The sequence below is a fragment of the Balaenoptera musculus genome, chromosome 1 (genome assembly GCF_009873245.2).
Source record: "Balaenoptera musculus isolate JJ_BM4_2016_0621 chromosome 1, mBalMus1.pri.v3, whole genome shotgun sequence".
In the NCBI taxonomy this organism is placed as follows: domain Eukaryota; kingdom Metazoa; phylum Chordata; class Mammalia; order Artiodactyla; family Balaenopteridae; genus Balaenoptera; species Balaenoptera musculus.
The window spans coordinates 179,798,806-179,814,256 of NC_045785.1; the positions used below are offsets into that span (position 1 = coordinate 179,798,806).

General features: G+C 36.2%; 1 protein-coding gene across 1 annotated transcript in view; it reads right to left on the reverse strand.

The window, feature by feature from the left end:
- Positions 1-15,451, reverse strand: part of ASPM (assembly factor for spindle microtubules) — a 63,313-nt gene that overhangs the window by 23,572 nt on the left and 24,290 nt on the right. Inside the window, 8 exon segments of the mRNA XM_036827504.1 lie at positions 4,743-4,937; positions 10,071-10,199; positions 10,319-10,461; positions 10,566-10,773; positions 11,853-12,074; positions 12,512-12,597; positions 12,687-12,832; positions 14,866-15,041. Coding sequence (XP_036683399.1) covers positions 4,743-4,937; positions 10,071-10,199; positions 10,319-10,461; positions 10,566-10,773; positions 11,853-12,074; positions 12,512-12,597; positions 12,687-12,832; positions 14,866-15,041 — 1,305 coding nt within the window.

Below are 15,451 nucleotides of genomic sequence, written 5' to 3' on the forward strand. Positions count from 1 at the left end.
TACTGGAAGAAGTAGACATCCATATGAAAGAAAAAGTGAGTCAAGCACTAACTCTTAACCTTTCACAAAAATTAACTCAGATGGATCATAGATCTGAAAGTAAAATGCAAAACTATAGAACTTCTGAGAGATAACAATAGAATATCTAAGTAACTTTGGGTTTGGCAATGGCTTTTTAGATATAATGCCAAAAGTATAATCCATGAAAGAAAAAAATTGAGGTCAGAGTTTATTAAAATCAAAAAAAAAAAAATCTGCCCTGTGAAAGACTCTGTTAACAGAACAAAAAGATGAGCCATAAACTAGGAGGAAATATTTTTAAAATATAAATCTGATAAAGGGTTTGTATCCAGTTATACAAAGAACCCTTAAAACTCAACAATAAAGAATTCAAAAATGGGGAAAGAATTTAAAGAATTTTAAAATGGGGAAAACATTGGAATGCTTCACCAAAGAAGATATACAGATTGTAAATAAGCATATGAAAAGATGCTTAACATCAAATGCACTAGGGAATTGCAAACTGAAACAGCAATGTGATGCCTATACACATTCATTTTAATGGTAAAGTCTAAAACAGTGACAACACCAAATGCTGGCCAGGAGGTGGAGCAACAGGAACTCTCACTCATTGCTGGTGGGAATGCAAAATGGTGCAGCCACTTTGGAAGACAGTTTGTCAGTTTCTCACAAACCTAAACATAGTTTTGTCATATGATCAAGCAATCCCATTCCTAGGTACCTTCCCAAAGAAGTTGAAAACCAAGTCCACAGAAAAACCTGCACACAGGTGTTTATAGCACCTTTATTCATAATGGCCCCAAATTAGAAGCAACCAATATGTCCTTCAATAGGTGAAAGGATAAAAAAAACTGCAGTACATCAATATGATAGAATGTTATTCAGCAATAAAAAGAAACAAGCTATCAAGGCAGGAAAAGACATAAAAGAAACTTAAATGCATATTGTGAAGTGAAAGAACCTATCTGAAAAGGCTACATATTGATGAATTCAAATTATAGGACATCCTGGAAAAAGCAAAAGTATAGAGACAGTAAAAAGATCAATGGTTGCCCAGGATTTTGCAGAGGGATAAGAGATGAATACGTAAAGCAGAGAGGATTTTTAGGGCAAGATTTTTGTCAAACACATAACTATACCACATAAAGAGTGAAACCTATGGAAACTAAGGACTTTAGTTAATTACAGTGTATCATCACTTGTTCATAAATTGCAAAAAGTATACTATAAAAAAAAGAAAGCAACAGAAATGAAAAATATCTGCATTAATAGGATATTATTCTCATGTACTCTTTAAAATATTTATTATGATTGAAAGAAAAAATTATCAACATTGCCTGATGTAATTTTATTTGTATGTAGGTTTAATAAATAAGACCGCTAAAACATAAAAGTCGGGGGAGCAAAGGGACCTAGATAGTGGCAAGTTTTCTACATTCCATTTAAAGGGATAAAATATTGATTCTAAGTAGATTAAAAGTTTTGTATACTGAAATGCCTATAGCAACCAAAAAAAGGCAAAAAACCAACCAACCAAACAAACAAAACCCAAATAACCAAACCCCTGTACACGGGGATAAAATAATAACTAAAAAGAAAAAAGATAAACTAAAATGTAATACTAAAATGTATTCAAATAATTGAAAAGACAGGAAAGGGGAAAGAGAAGAATGAAAGAAAGTGAACATTCAGAAAACTAAATAATAAAATGATAGATCCAAATCCAAACATATTGATAAATATCTGAAATATAAATGGTATAAATCATCAATTAAAAGACAGAGATTTTCAAAACATAAAAACTATATGCTGTCAAGACTTTAAGCCATATATAATGATGTAAGCAACTAATAAGTAAAAGAAAGGAAAAAAATATACCCTGCGAATGATAATCAAGTGAAAACTGGAGTGGTTATAGTAAGAGCATGCAAGGTTGACTTCAGAGCAAAGAAAATTATGAAGGATAAAAAAGGAATATTACACAATGATAAAAAATGATTAAAAAAATTCAACTCACCAATGATAAAAAATGATAATGATAAAAACCAAAACTCAACTCACCAAGAGGACATAAAAATTCCAAATGTGTATGCACCTAACAAAACATCTTCAAAATACATGTAGATAAAACCGAAGGGAGAAAGATATATCCACAATTATAGTTAGAGACTTAAATACTGCTCTCTTGGTACAAGACTAAATAAACAGAACACCAGTTAGGATATAAAAGAACTGTTAAATATCATCACCCAAATAGATCTAATTGACATTTATAGAACACTCCACCCAACAACAGAATACACATTCTTTTCAAGTACACAGAACATTCACCAAGATCAGAGACCAGCAAACTCTGTCTGTAAAAGGCCTATTGATTAAGAGAAAATAGTTGCAAATCACTGACAAACAACTTGTACCCAGAATATAGAAAAAGTCTCAAAACTCAATAAGATAAGCTCTCAATTATAAAAATGGGCAAAAGATTTCAAGAGACACTTCATAAAGAAGATAATTGAAAGGCAATTAAGCATTTGAAGACATATACATAGCCATTAGGAAAATAGAAACTAAAACCAAGACACTGCTACACATCTATCAGAATGACTGAAAAACATAGAAATCAGTGTTGCTAAGGATATGGAGCAATTAGCATCCTTACACTTTGGGGGTGGGCAGCAAAGTGGGTTAAGCCACTCTAGACACAGTTTGGTGATATCTTATGAAGCTAAACATACACTTACCAAATGACCCAAGCAATCTCATTCCTAGCTGTTTACCCTAATGGAATGAAATCACCTAAAACTGGAAACAATGCAAATACCCCTCAACAGATTAATGTATAATCAAATTGTGGTACATCCATACAATGGAATACTGTTCAGCAATGAAGGAGAATAAACCACCGATACATGCAACAACTTGGATGAGACTCAAAGGCATCCTGCAGAGAGAAAAAAAAGCCAGTCTCAAAACCTACCTACTGTATGGCTCCATTATGTGACATTCTCAAAAAGGCAAAACTATGGGAATAGAGAGCAGAGCTTGGGTGCCTGGGGCTGAGTGAGGAGGGAGAAAGGACCGCAAAGAAATAGAATGCAACAGTCCTTCTGGGAGATGGAACTGCTCTGTATCCTGATTGAGGTGATGATTTCACAACTGTGTTTAAACACATGTGTACGTGTGTTTAAATCTGTGGAACCACACACCAAAAAAAGAAAAGCACATTTTACTGAGGGTTAATTTAAAAACTAAAATTTTAATTTTAATCAACGTAAAGTTAAAATTTATTAAATTTAAATTTTAAAAAATTTATAATATACCTAGGAACAAATGAAGATATTTAAGACCTCTTGCATCAGATCATAAAACCATTTTAGGAGACTTTTAAAGAAGGCCTAAGTAAATAGGAAATAAATACCATGTTTAGTAGTAAAGATATCAATTCTAACTAAACTGACCTATTCAATTAAATCTCAATCAAATTCCAATATTTTTTAAACTTCAGATTCAAAATATGTGTGAAAATGCAGAGGACTTTAGAATAGCCATAAACTTCTTAAAGAAAACAAAGAAAGTTTTATCTACCAGACATCCAGATTTCTTGTAAAGCTGAAGTACATGGCTCACTGGTAGACAAAAAGAACAATGAAATAGAAAAAAAACTTTAGGGGGCTTCCCTGGTGGCGCAGTGGTTGAGAATCTGCCTGCCAATGCAGGGGACACGGGTTCGAGCCCTGGTCTGGGAAGATCCCACATGCCGCGGAGCAACTGGGCCCGTGAGCCACAATTACTGAGCCTGCGCGTCTGGAGCTTGTGGTCTGCAACAAGAGAGGCCGCGACAGTGAGAGGCCCGCGCACCGCGATGAAGAGTGGCCCCCACTTGCCGCAACTAGAGAAAGCCCTCGCACAGAAACGAAGACCCAACACAGCCATAAATAAATAAATAAATAAATAAATAAATAAATAAATAATAATAATTTAAAAAAAAAAAAAAGGTTCAAAGAAAGAGAATTTATCAAATCAGAATCTCTCACTTTCAGTAGTAGTAGCCAGAAACAAATGTTCAAATTTATAAAATAGATAAAATTCAATGGCATTTACATAGGGTAAATTTAAATAGTACACCTCTCTGATGTTATTAAAATAGAATGTAATATCAAAGACTAACATTTGGATGTAAGGAATATGTCCATTAAGTAAAGTAGATACGTTAAATTTTTTTTTTTTACTCAGTCGAAAAATTACATAGGCATTCTATAAACTGATTATAAGTAGTATTTCCAGCACTTGCCAACTAAGTGGGCTGGAGAGGAAGATGTACACTGTTATCCCCAAAGAAAAGTTTCCAGGACTCATAGTATAGATGAAAAAGAGAGTGTGGCTGGGTTTATGGATATACAAGGTAGAAGGGTACAGTGTGCCAGCATGACCCACAGTGGAAGATTGCAAACCTCTAATGTAAAACAAAGAAGACAGCACGGGGTGCAGAATTAGACTGTTCCCTCCTTCAGAGCAAAGGAGGTGTTTCGATTTGTTTGACGCTTATGCTGAACACAGCCAAGAGTTTTACATGTAGTAGGGAGGTGTCAAATATTTGTTAAGGTTAAGCACTAGATAAAATATAGAAGCCTAAAATATAATAATTTAAAACTTTATCATATTTTACTTTCTTAAAAAGTGTCATTATACCTTTTTAAATTCAAAAATTCAGAATACTATACCTGAATAACAGATGCTGATTTATTTTGAACTTTTTCTAGTTTTTCCTTTTTTAACATTAATAATTTTCTCTTTGCTAAGAGTCTTCGCCAATATTTCTGAATGACCAATGTTGCGTTGACCTCCTTTTTAAATCGTCGTTTAGTTAGAAAATTGATTACAGCTGACTGAATAATTCTTGCAGCTTTGTCTCTCTTCTAAAAAAAAAAAAAAAAAAGCACTTAATCCCTTAAGACCGTAAACCATTATTTGTAAGAAAATCACCTGTTAAATATTAATCAAATTGATCCTGGAAATAAAATGTCCCCCAGACTTATTGTAAAATATGCTCATCTTTGGAGTATAGACACTTTTGGGCATGTTGAAATAGCTGATATATTGTTGAACATATTGAATAGACTTGCAGATATAGTTATATGATAAAACAAAGATTCCTAGGAAATATCATCCTAAGATAAGGATCACAGACATGTTTGATTTATCACAGATCATCGGTAATCAATATAAAGTCAATTTAAATGTGGTATGTGTCTCAGATTATGGTGCAGTGAATTCATGTTTGATTTTTGAGAAAGGGATGGACTGTAGGAGAAAAAAGAGACTCTAAAACAAAATGCTTTACAGTATAAGGTGGTACTGTTTTGCTACAATTTGAAGAAAGGAATTCACAAAAAAGGAAAGGCAAAATACCCTCCTTTAGCCCCAGAATACATTGTGGCTTTAAGCCATTGAGGTTGAAGAGAACAGAGTACTGGGTCGTGATAAGTGATGCCAGGACTGCCCTACAGCGTCGGTGGCCAGAGAGAAGCTGGCTGCCCCGGGAGCACTAGAGGCCAGTGCCCTGCACATCTCTACTTCTTACTTCTAATCATGAATTAGTATGAATAATAAAAGATTAAATACCAGGTGTCAGGCACCATTCTAAACACTGCAGGAATGATTCATCCAACCTCACAACAACCGTTAAGAACAGATGAACAGGCACTACTCTCATGGCCATGAGGAAACTGGGGCTGAGTGGTCAGGTAGATAGTCAGTCCACCAGGAGGATGGCCAGGATTGGACGTAGGTAGTCTGGCTTCAGAGTTCGTGCTCTTAATCATTTTGCTGTACTCTTCAAGGCTAGATCTATCACTTCAGTTCACCTGAATTAGAAACTGGAATATAAATTATTCATCTAGTGAAAAGGAACAACTTAAAGATCGTCTGATAACCCTTTGCGTTGCTGTCTGGGACAGTGCACTATGCAAGAGTGGGCTCTACACAGAGATTAGCTATAAATTCTAATTATTATTTAATTAGAATCAGTTGTTGGTATCTGTGGATAGAAACTGCACAGTATGAGAACACAACTAGGGAAGGGATCAAACTGCTATTCTGACAGAGGAAAAAGGGAACTAATGGACTGAAACATATACTAAGGAATGGTGGGGGCCATACATTGGATCACACCCTTGAGTGAGGAAAGACTAGACAGTTCTAAAATTAGGCTGAGGAATTATGTCCAACAAGTGGATTCAGCCATCTAACATCATTGTCAGTACTCTGTGAAGCCTGTGGCCTTTAAGGCTGTAAAGATCCAAGTTAAAAGCACATCCCCCTTCACCAACACCCACAACTTCAAAACATATCACAAAGCTACAATAATCAAACAGTGTGGAACCAGCATAAAGACAGATATATAGACCAATGTAATAGAATAGACTGCCCAGAAATAAACCCCCATGTAACTGGGTAATTGATCTTTAACAAGGGTGCCAAGACCACTCAATGGGAAAAGGACAGTCTCTTCAATGAATGGTGTTGTGAAAACTGGTGTTTTGGATACCAACATATCAAAGAGTGAAGTTGGACCCTTATCTCACACACTATACATTTATTAACTCAAACTGGATGAAAGTCCTAAACATTCAACCCAAAGGTATAAAACTCTTAGTAGAAAACATAGGGTAAAGTTTCATAACATTGGATTTAGCAATGATTTATGAGATATGACACCAAAAGCATAGGCACAAAAGCAAAAATTAGACAAAATGGGATTACATCAAACAAAAAAATTTTGTTCATCAAAGGACACAATCAACAGAGTGAAAAGGAAACCTACATACTGAAAAAAAAAATTTGCAAATCATATATCTAATAAGGAACTTGTATCTAGAGTATATAAAGAACTGTTACAACTCAACAATAAAAAATCAAATAACCCAGTTAAAATATGGGCAAACGAAGATATTTCACCAAAGATGACATACAAATGGTCAACAAGCATATGAAAAGATGCTCAACAACACTAATCATCAGAGAAATGCATATCAAAATCACAATGAGATATCTCTAAACTACTACAAACAAACAAACAGAAAACAACAACTGCTGGCAGGGATCATGGAGTAGCTGGAATCTTTGTTCACTATTGGTGGGATTGTAAAATGCAACCCACAGTGACTACTATTGGAAAACAGTATAGTGGTTCTTCAAAAAAATCAAAAATAGAATCACCATATGATCCAGCAATACCACTTTTAGGTAGATCTCCAAAAGAACTGAAAACAGCGTTGAAAAGAGGGATTTGTACACTCCTGTTCATAGCAGCATTAGTCACAATAGCCCAGAGGTGGAAGTAACCCAAATGCCCATTGAATGGATAAAGAAAATGTGGTATATACACACAATGGAATACTATGCAACCTTTAAAATGAAGGAAATTCTGCTGCAGGCTACAACATGGGTGAACCTTGAGGACATATGCTAAGTGAAAGAAGCTAGTCACACAAGGACGAATATACTGTATTATTCCACTTATATTAGGTATCTAAAGTAGTCAAAATAGAAAGTAGAAAGGTAGTTACGAGGGATAAGTGGGGGAGGAAATGGGGAATTGTTAATGAGTACAAAGTTGCAGTTCTCCAAATTGAAAAATTTCTGGAGATCTGTTTCACAACAATGCAAATATACTTAACACTACAAATGGTAGTGTTCGGTAAACTTAAAAACTATGAATAATCTAAAAAACAGTTAAGATGGTATATTTTATGATATGTGTTCTTTACCACAATTTAAAAGAAAAATATTTCAGAGGAATAAAAACCACCCAACTTATTAGCTTAAAAAAGAATACGATGCAGTTCAAAAGTAGCTTTTGAGTCAAAAGCTATAAGGACCAGGGGCATTTTTGGATGCAGTAAGTTGACATAAAATGAAACTGAATTAATTCAGCTTGTAGATCATCTCAATCTCACGCAAACTAATGTGGAACAATTGTATGTGACATTAGAAAAGCTACAGGGAAAGGAAAGTAGATAAGGTCAAAGAGCCAAATATATTACAAAAACTAGCAACTATTTGAAAACTTACATAAACCAATGGCAAAAGTTGCCATACCCGCAGTCACGGACCACATGTCATCGTTTCTAATCCTACCATGTGGCTGAGCCAATCTGTTACCAGTTTATTTTTAGTTTGCTTTGTATATGTAAAGGACTTACTTTGCTTTGGAACTGGTGCCTACTCACTCAGGAAGAACTAAGAGGTAGAATGTGTCGGGGACCCTTGGATAAGCCTGCTTCATTCGTCAGGGAATTTGGGCTGTTTAGCCAATGCTTCTCCGTCACAACAAGAGCTTGAACCATTCTATTCTCAATAAATAGTTTATCTAAATTACAATAATGACTAAAGGAAAACACAGAACCTGGAAAATAGCTACCTCAAGGTAGTGTTTATGTGCTTACTAGCTTGGGATATTTCTACAGGAATATGAAGGGAACCTGGTGCTTCATGTTCCTAATAGCAAATGAAGAGGTATTCTTGGATCTTAGTGTAATTGTATAAGAAAAGGAGCATTGTCACCTGGAGAAAGGAGAGAAGCAGTGGTTTTCTAAAAAAAAAAAAAGGGAAATTTCCAATACTTGGACAAAGGAAATAAATCAAGAAAAGGGATCTTGTGAGGAAAAAGCTAAGACATTTCTGCAATTGATATGTGATTAATACAAGACTATCTTGAGCAGAAAACTAAGATTTCATTACCAAAAGAAAGAAAAAAAAAATCTAATTGATACCTGTTTCTTAAAATCTTAAATGTCTCATTTATTGTCCTATAAAAAGAATTAATGAACTAATTTGAGGACTCGCCAGGAGGATGTCCTCCTTGAAAACTTTCCTAAGACAATTCTCCGAGAAGCCTCCGGAAGTGCCAAGTTATCTTCCAAGGATATGTGGGCAAGGAGGCAGACCCTGGGAAGATAAGGGGGGAAAGAAGGCACAGAGAATACGTGGCAGCAGAGAAGACCCCTTGCGAGTGTAAGCCACTGCTTACTTCCCAAAAGTTACTACCAAGACTTTAGTGGGGCCAGAGCATATTATTTCAATTAGTGTTATTTCCAGGTCTGATATGGTGTGAGAGAAAACACGGTATGTTTATGAGTCGCCAAAATTTAGCTACTTTACAGCTACTAAGAACTTTATCATAAATGCATTGTAATTCAAAACCGAGGAGCCATCCTGGGTGAAATGTATTTCTGGAACATATCTGATAAGATTTCTTAAGCATGGCTGCTTCTTTGATTTCTCCAAATAAATACAGCATTATTAGTGGAAAGAGTATGGAGATAAAAGGATTAAAATAGTTTGTTCAATTTGATCAAGGAGACCATTTCTCAGATTGTTAAAAATGACATGTTTTCTCAGAACTCAAGAAAACACTTATTTTATGTTACTGCAAAATTCACCCTATTGGGGTTGCAAAGGAAAACAGTAAATAACATCCTTCTCCCTGTGCTTAGGTCCTAAACATTTTGAGACATAAAACGATGGAAACCGAAATGCCACTTTTAAACTAACAAAGGATAACCTAGAAGACAGTTTCATGGCAGACAAAATGAGCTGGCTAATTGAACTGCAGAATCAGGCAGGGGACACCCAGGCCCGAATGGCACTGGTGGAGGTCAAGCCTTCCAGAGCACAGCATGAAAAATTAAAGGAAAACTCCTGTTTCCTGGAGGCAAGTCAAGAGTCCAGGAGGAAGGAGGGAAGAGCGGAGTCAGACCTCCCCGGTTAGCTTTTCACAAATTTACGATGTGGTTCAGGTACTCCATGTCCCCTGGAGCAGATTAAGTGAAACGATGGCAGAGGCTGGAAGAAATATTGAACGAAGGAAACATGAGGAGTTTGGGGAAAATATTCATCCCCAGCTCGAAACACACACAATTATGAACATTACCTCAGTAATTTCCTACCTCGGTAAAACGTAAGAACAGTATCAAGAATCAATCAGCTGACTGACATCTTATGAACTACAATTTAGGTTACAGTGTTTTTTCATTTCTGAGGAGTACCTGATGGCATTTTAGATCTTTTCTTAGCTTGTATTTTCTCCAAGTTGTTTGTATAAGTCGAGCGGCTCTCGTTTCTTTACGAAGATCCAAAAGCCTTGCGCAAAGAAATGACAAATAGGTAATAACCACCTAAGAGACAACATAAAAGGTGAAAACAGAAGTTTCCATGAGACAGAGAATATAAAACTTCCTATCATCTGAGACTCTGATTATTAAGAGGTATGGTTGGTTAAGACACTTTTACTTACCTTCTCGTCGGGAATTGTATTTGACATATCTGAGTGATGGATCATAGCAGGTATCCCACCGAGGTCTCTAGCTGCAGACCTGACCAACTGAAAATTTTTCTTTTCGTTTTCTAGGAGTTCTTTGTATAGTTCCGAAGTATTTCCTGCAATGCAAGTAAAAGAGAGGGATCAGATTAGACTGCTCTTGCCAGAAATCAGACAGGCCAACGAAAAAACTGGAAAAGTTAATCAACCAAAAGGGACTAACCCTGATCAAGTGCTTTAAGAGACAAATCCAGGGAACTTTCATCAGATTCAGATGATGAGTTTAACACCACAGAACCAGTTTGCGTACACTCTACGGTTTGGGTGGTACGCTGACATATGGCAGCAAAAGGCACATAGCAAGGATGGTAGTGGTGGATCAGGTAACATAACACCCGGCCATCTGAGAAAGACACTGTAAAATTCTCCACCTGATTGGAAATATCAGAAAAAGAATGAACTGTATTTAGATAGGAATATAGATTCTAATAGTTTTATAGTCCATATTTCCTTTGAATAGTTGACTATCATGTTAATTTCTAGTAGTGACTAGTATAATACCATATTCACGGCCAAATCCTCACCTATAAAATATCAGTTATATTGTTGTTCTGGGTTGGATAGTGTTCGTCAAAAATTCGTGTCCTTCCCAGAATCTCCGGATGTGACCTTATTTGGATACAGGGTCACTGCCGGTTTAACTAGTTAAGGTGAGATCACACTGGAGTAAGACGAGTTCTTAATCAGATGTGACTGGTGTCTTTATAAGAAAAGGAGAGACGCAGAGACAGACATACAGGGAAACTGCCGTGTGAAGACAGGCAGTGATTGGAGTGATGTGTCTACACAGCAAGGAAGGCCAAGGGTTGCCAGCAGGACCGGAAGTTAAGAGAAAGGCATGGGGCACATTCTCCCCTAGAGCCTCAGCATTAGGGTCTTCAGGGCTCTCTAGTACTATTGAAACATAGATGATTACCCATATATTTGATGGTTTTTCTGTTTTATAGTCTTTACCAGATATTTTATTCATGTGTGTCAGGACCATTTATTTTCATGTATTTACACTTAAACGTACATTTCATACAGAAATACAGGATCAATCTGACAAATGATTGTAAAAGACACAGCTTAGACTCCTCTCCTCCTCTCTAATGTCCCTCTGTGCATGGGGGGGTTTATTTGCATTCACTCTTGTAATGAGGGTGTGATCCTTTGGCCCACAGTTCTATGCAAGCACCTCCTATTAAGACTCCCAAAAAAAAAAAAAAAAAAAGACTCCCAACTAGGGCATTTTTTTTTTCTTGGTGATACATAAAATAATCGTGCATTATACAATTGGTGACAGATTAGATGACACTAGGTACGTGACAGTACCCTTACTCATTAGAGGAAAAGTTTGCTTATACATATCAACTAAATTATTTAAGAAATGAAAGAAAATATTTCACATGCTAAGTTTGACTTTAACCAAAATTTATTTAAAGAAACTGGGCTAAAACAAAGAACTTACTTTTTTATTATAGAAGTCACAGACAGCATTTACCCAATCCATCAGCAGCTTTACGCTTTCACTATATTGTTCAAAGTGACCACTATGTCTTTTGTCTTTTTTCTTACTGATAACAGCATCAGAATGGCATGACACTGCAGACATTGTTCTCTTCATACTCTGTGTGTGCTTTAAAAAGTCAATTTCTTCCTTTAACTGATCTAAATTAAGGGAAATATCCACCTGAAATACGAAAAGAGGATACAAATCTTTATATTTTTCATATATTATTTTTGACCCACAGAAGCTAAAGTCTTCTATTATCATGATTTTTTTTTAAGGCAAACACAATCTACGCGGAAGTGATGGAATGTGTAAGTGGTTAAGTGCATGGGATCTGCGGCCACGCAAGCCTGGGTTCTAATCTCCTCTCTGCTTCTGTTCAATGCTGAACCCTAACTCCAGTCTCCTCCCCTATGAAGTAATGACAATAGCTACTTTATAGGGGCATTGTGAAGATTAGACTGGAATATACTTAAAGCAGTTACCACAGTTCCTGGGACAGAAGAAAGTCTAGTTAGTAATAACTACTACTGTTAGTCTTTATTTGATGCAAAATGCTTTTATAAATCAATATTGAAAATTGACAAAAAGTACAAAATGTACCAAATGTACAATACCTGAAAAGCCAATACTATCTTCCAAAGCAAAGCCAGAGTTTTTTCTTTGTGCCTATCCACAATATCCTTAGAGAGGATTGTATTTCCTGCAAATGGAAAGATAGTCCGTTAGCACAATATATGTACACATCAATTTTTAGTGAGAAGAAAAGTTTTATAGTTACTCAATTTTTACCATGCTCATCATTCAACTGAATTCCTCGTGATTTAAGAATTTCAAGAACAATGTCAACATTGTGCATCTTTTGTAGACGACTTATTGCAGGAATCCTGAGTTTCTTTGAGAGATTCCAGTTTCGTGTGAGAAGTTCCATGGTTCGCCTAACAATAAAGGAATTTTCAGATGAAACTGTTAGATAAAAACATACACGAAAAATGAACTTCATTTAAATAAAGTAATCACCCACATCAATCTTCCCGATTTAAAGGGTTTTAGGTTAGAAAGACCCCAAAATACTATCTCAAAACTCTGTTGCTCCATAGTTAGCAAATAGAGTTATTTCTCATTTAAGTCGGGGGGTTAAGGTCTGTGAACAGAATGTAAGAATGAAAAATAAGATGCACACACACAAAGGCACACAGGAACAGAAAAACAAGGTTCTATAGGGAAAGGAAAGGAAAATGGACATTTATTGAGGGGCTACTGTATTCTACACATCAAGTAAGTGCTTTCTTTTCTTATTTTAGTCCCCATGGCAAATCCCACAATCCGGCATTATTATCCCATTTTTGGCGGATGAAGAAACCAAAGCCCAGAAAAGTAAAGTAAATTGCCTGTGATCATACAGCTAGTAATGACAGGACTAAGATCAGAACTAAAACCCAGTTTTACAGTTTCCAAAGCCATGCCCTTATACCTATACCAGATAAGATAAAAATGTTTGAGTGCCTACCTTAAGAAGTCACTTATACCACAGTTTAAATTCAAACTCTTAGTATCATCTAGTGTTTCACACTAGACAAAGATCCCTGTTTCCACAGAAACATCAAGCCCCAACTGATTACCATATATAGCTAAAATTCGGCAGAATTGTTTACAGAACCATATTTCTAAAGGTTAGGAAGCAATGTACGATCATTGTAGGCCAGCCACTCAGTCAACGTCTGAAGCGTTTCTGCAACACTAGACTGACCGTCACCTACAGCATCAGTGGATTAACCGTTCCCAAGTATCCTCAAATGACCCTGAAGACCTACGGTCATTTTGCTGACACTGAAGAAAACAGAAACTTGGTATGCAAGATCGAGTCTCTTAACTAGCAAGAGTTCCTGACCAATGACAAAGCATCAACACCCAACACTGGGAAATCCTCAGTAACTCCTATAAAAGCACAAAAATGTCCTTCATTGTCAAAAATAGCACTGAACATAAAGCCAATCACTGCTCCTCCTGGACGGTGGAAAAAGTCTAAAATCGTGAATTCCTATTGGCCAGAAAACAGATGTGGTGGCTTGGATTTATGAAATGAAAAATTAAATATAAAAATAATATGGAAAACATTATCAGCAAATGCTCTGGCCTATATGGAAATCACTCAAGTGAGAGGAAACTATAGTAAAGTTCAAAAGACTGTTACCTTGCCATGAGAATATATGATCAGAAAAGAAAAGAAATTTCATGGAGATTTAATTTAGAAGGCAACAAGGGACATGCATGCTGTTTTTGAAGAACTGGGGATTCACAGAGACATAGGGATCCCTTCCTCACAAACGTCAAACGTAATATAAATTAGAGAGTTTCCTAGAAACAAGACGGATGTCTTCAATCCACATGTCCTAAAGAAGCCAACCAAGGCACAGTGTAAAGGCCACTCCTCCCAGAGCAGGCACTGGTAACTGCTGTCACACCAAAGCCAATGTTGAGGATTCCAGTTTGTTACTGAGGAAACAGCGTGTGATCTGAAGCCAGACATCCCAAGCTGAAGTCCACCACCACTGTATAAAACCCGGGCAAGCCACTTTACGTCTTCATCTCACGTTTCCTCACATGTAAAACAAGGTTAACACGACTAAAACTGGTCTCAAATGATGTACTCATGAACCCACTGCAGACGTAAAGCATTATTGAAATGTTTGATAGTTTAATTAGTTCCATGCTTTCCCCAACTCCTATTCTGGGGTATCAGTGGTTCCTACTCAGACTCTGTCACATTCCAGCAGGGAGAAAAAAATGTGGATAGGAGACAAGGTTTCTGGGCCGAAAATTTTCCCGAACTTATCCCAACTTTTTTAAACCCTAGATTTATCCCATTACATAAAGGAGCAAGAAAGATTGTGTATGTACAGAAAAAAGTGTTTTCCAGAAAATTTTAGTCTATCCTAGTGAGCAAAATAATTCCATTTCTTATACTTACACAAGACGCACCCCACATTGCAAGTCTACAGCAAGATTTGTAACAGCAAAATCAAATTCATCGAAAGGTGTCTGAACATGGTTCACAGGTAATCCCAGGAAGCTCAGGTGACGGGAAAGGTCACCTTCACCGCCTAGGAAGTTTCGTGAAAAAGCCAGAAGAATTTCTTTACTAGCCTATGGAAAAACAAGTGGCAGGTATTATATTCTAGAATTATAATTTTATTTACAATAAAAACAAATTCTTCAAATCATTCTGTGCATATAGAAATAAAATTAATAGTAGTATAAAAAGACGGTCAGTTTCATATCCTATAGTAACAATGCGAGCCTCATATATTTCCAATTTAAGACCTTTTAAGAAAGTGCTCATAATTAATAATACACTCTAAAAATTAGCATTAATTTGGTAACATACTAAATTAGGAAAGAAATTTTCTCCCAAATTAATTCCTCAGAAGCATAGTTACATTCATTCTCAAATCAAAGTTAAGAACAGGGTGATATGCTGGTGAAATGTCAACCAACAAAAGTTAGGCAGGGTTAGAACTATTGGGTAGGCATTCCTATCCTACTCCAGAGTCCTG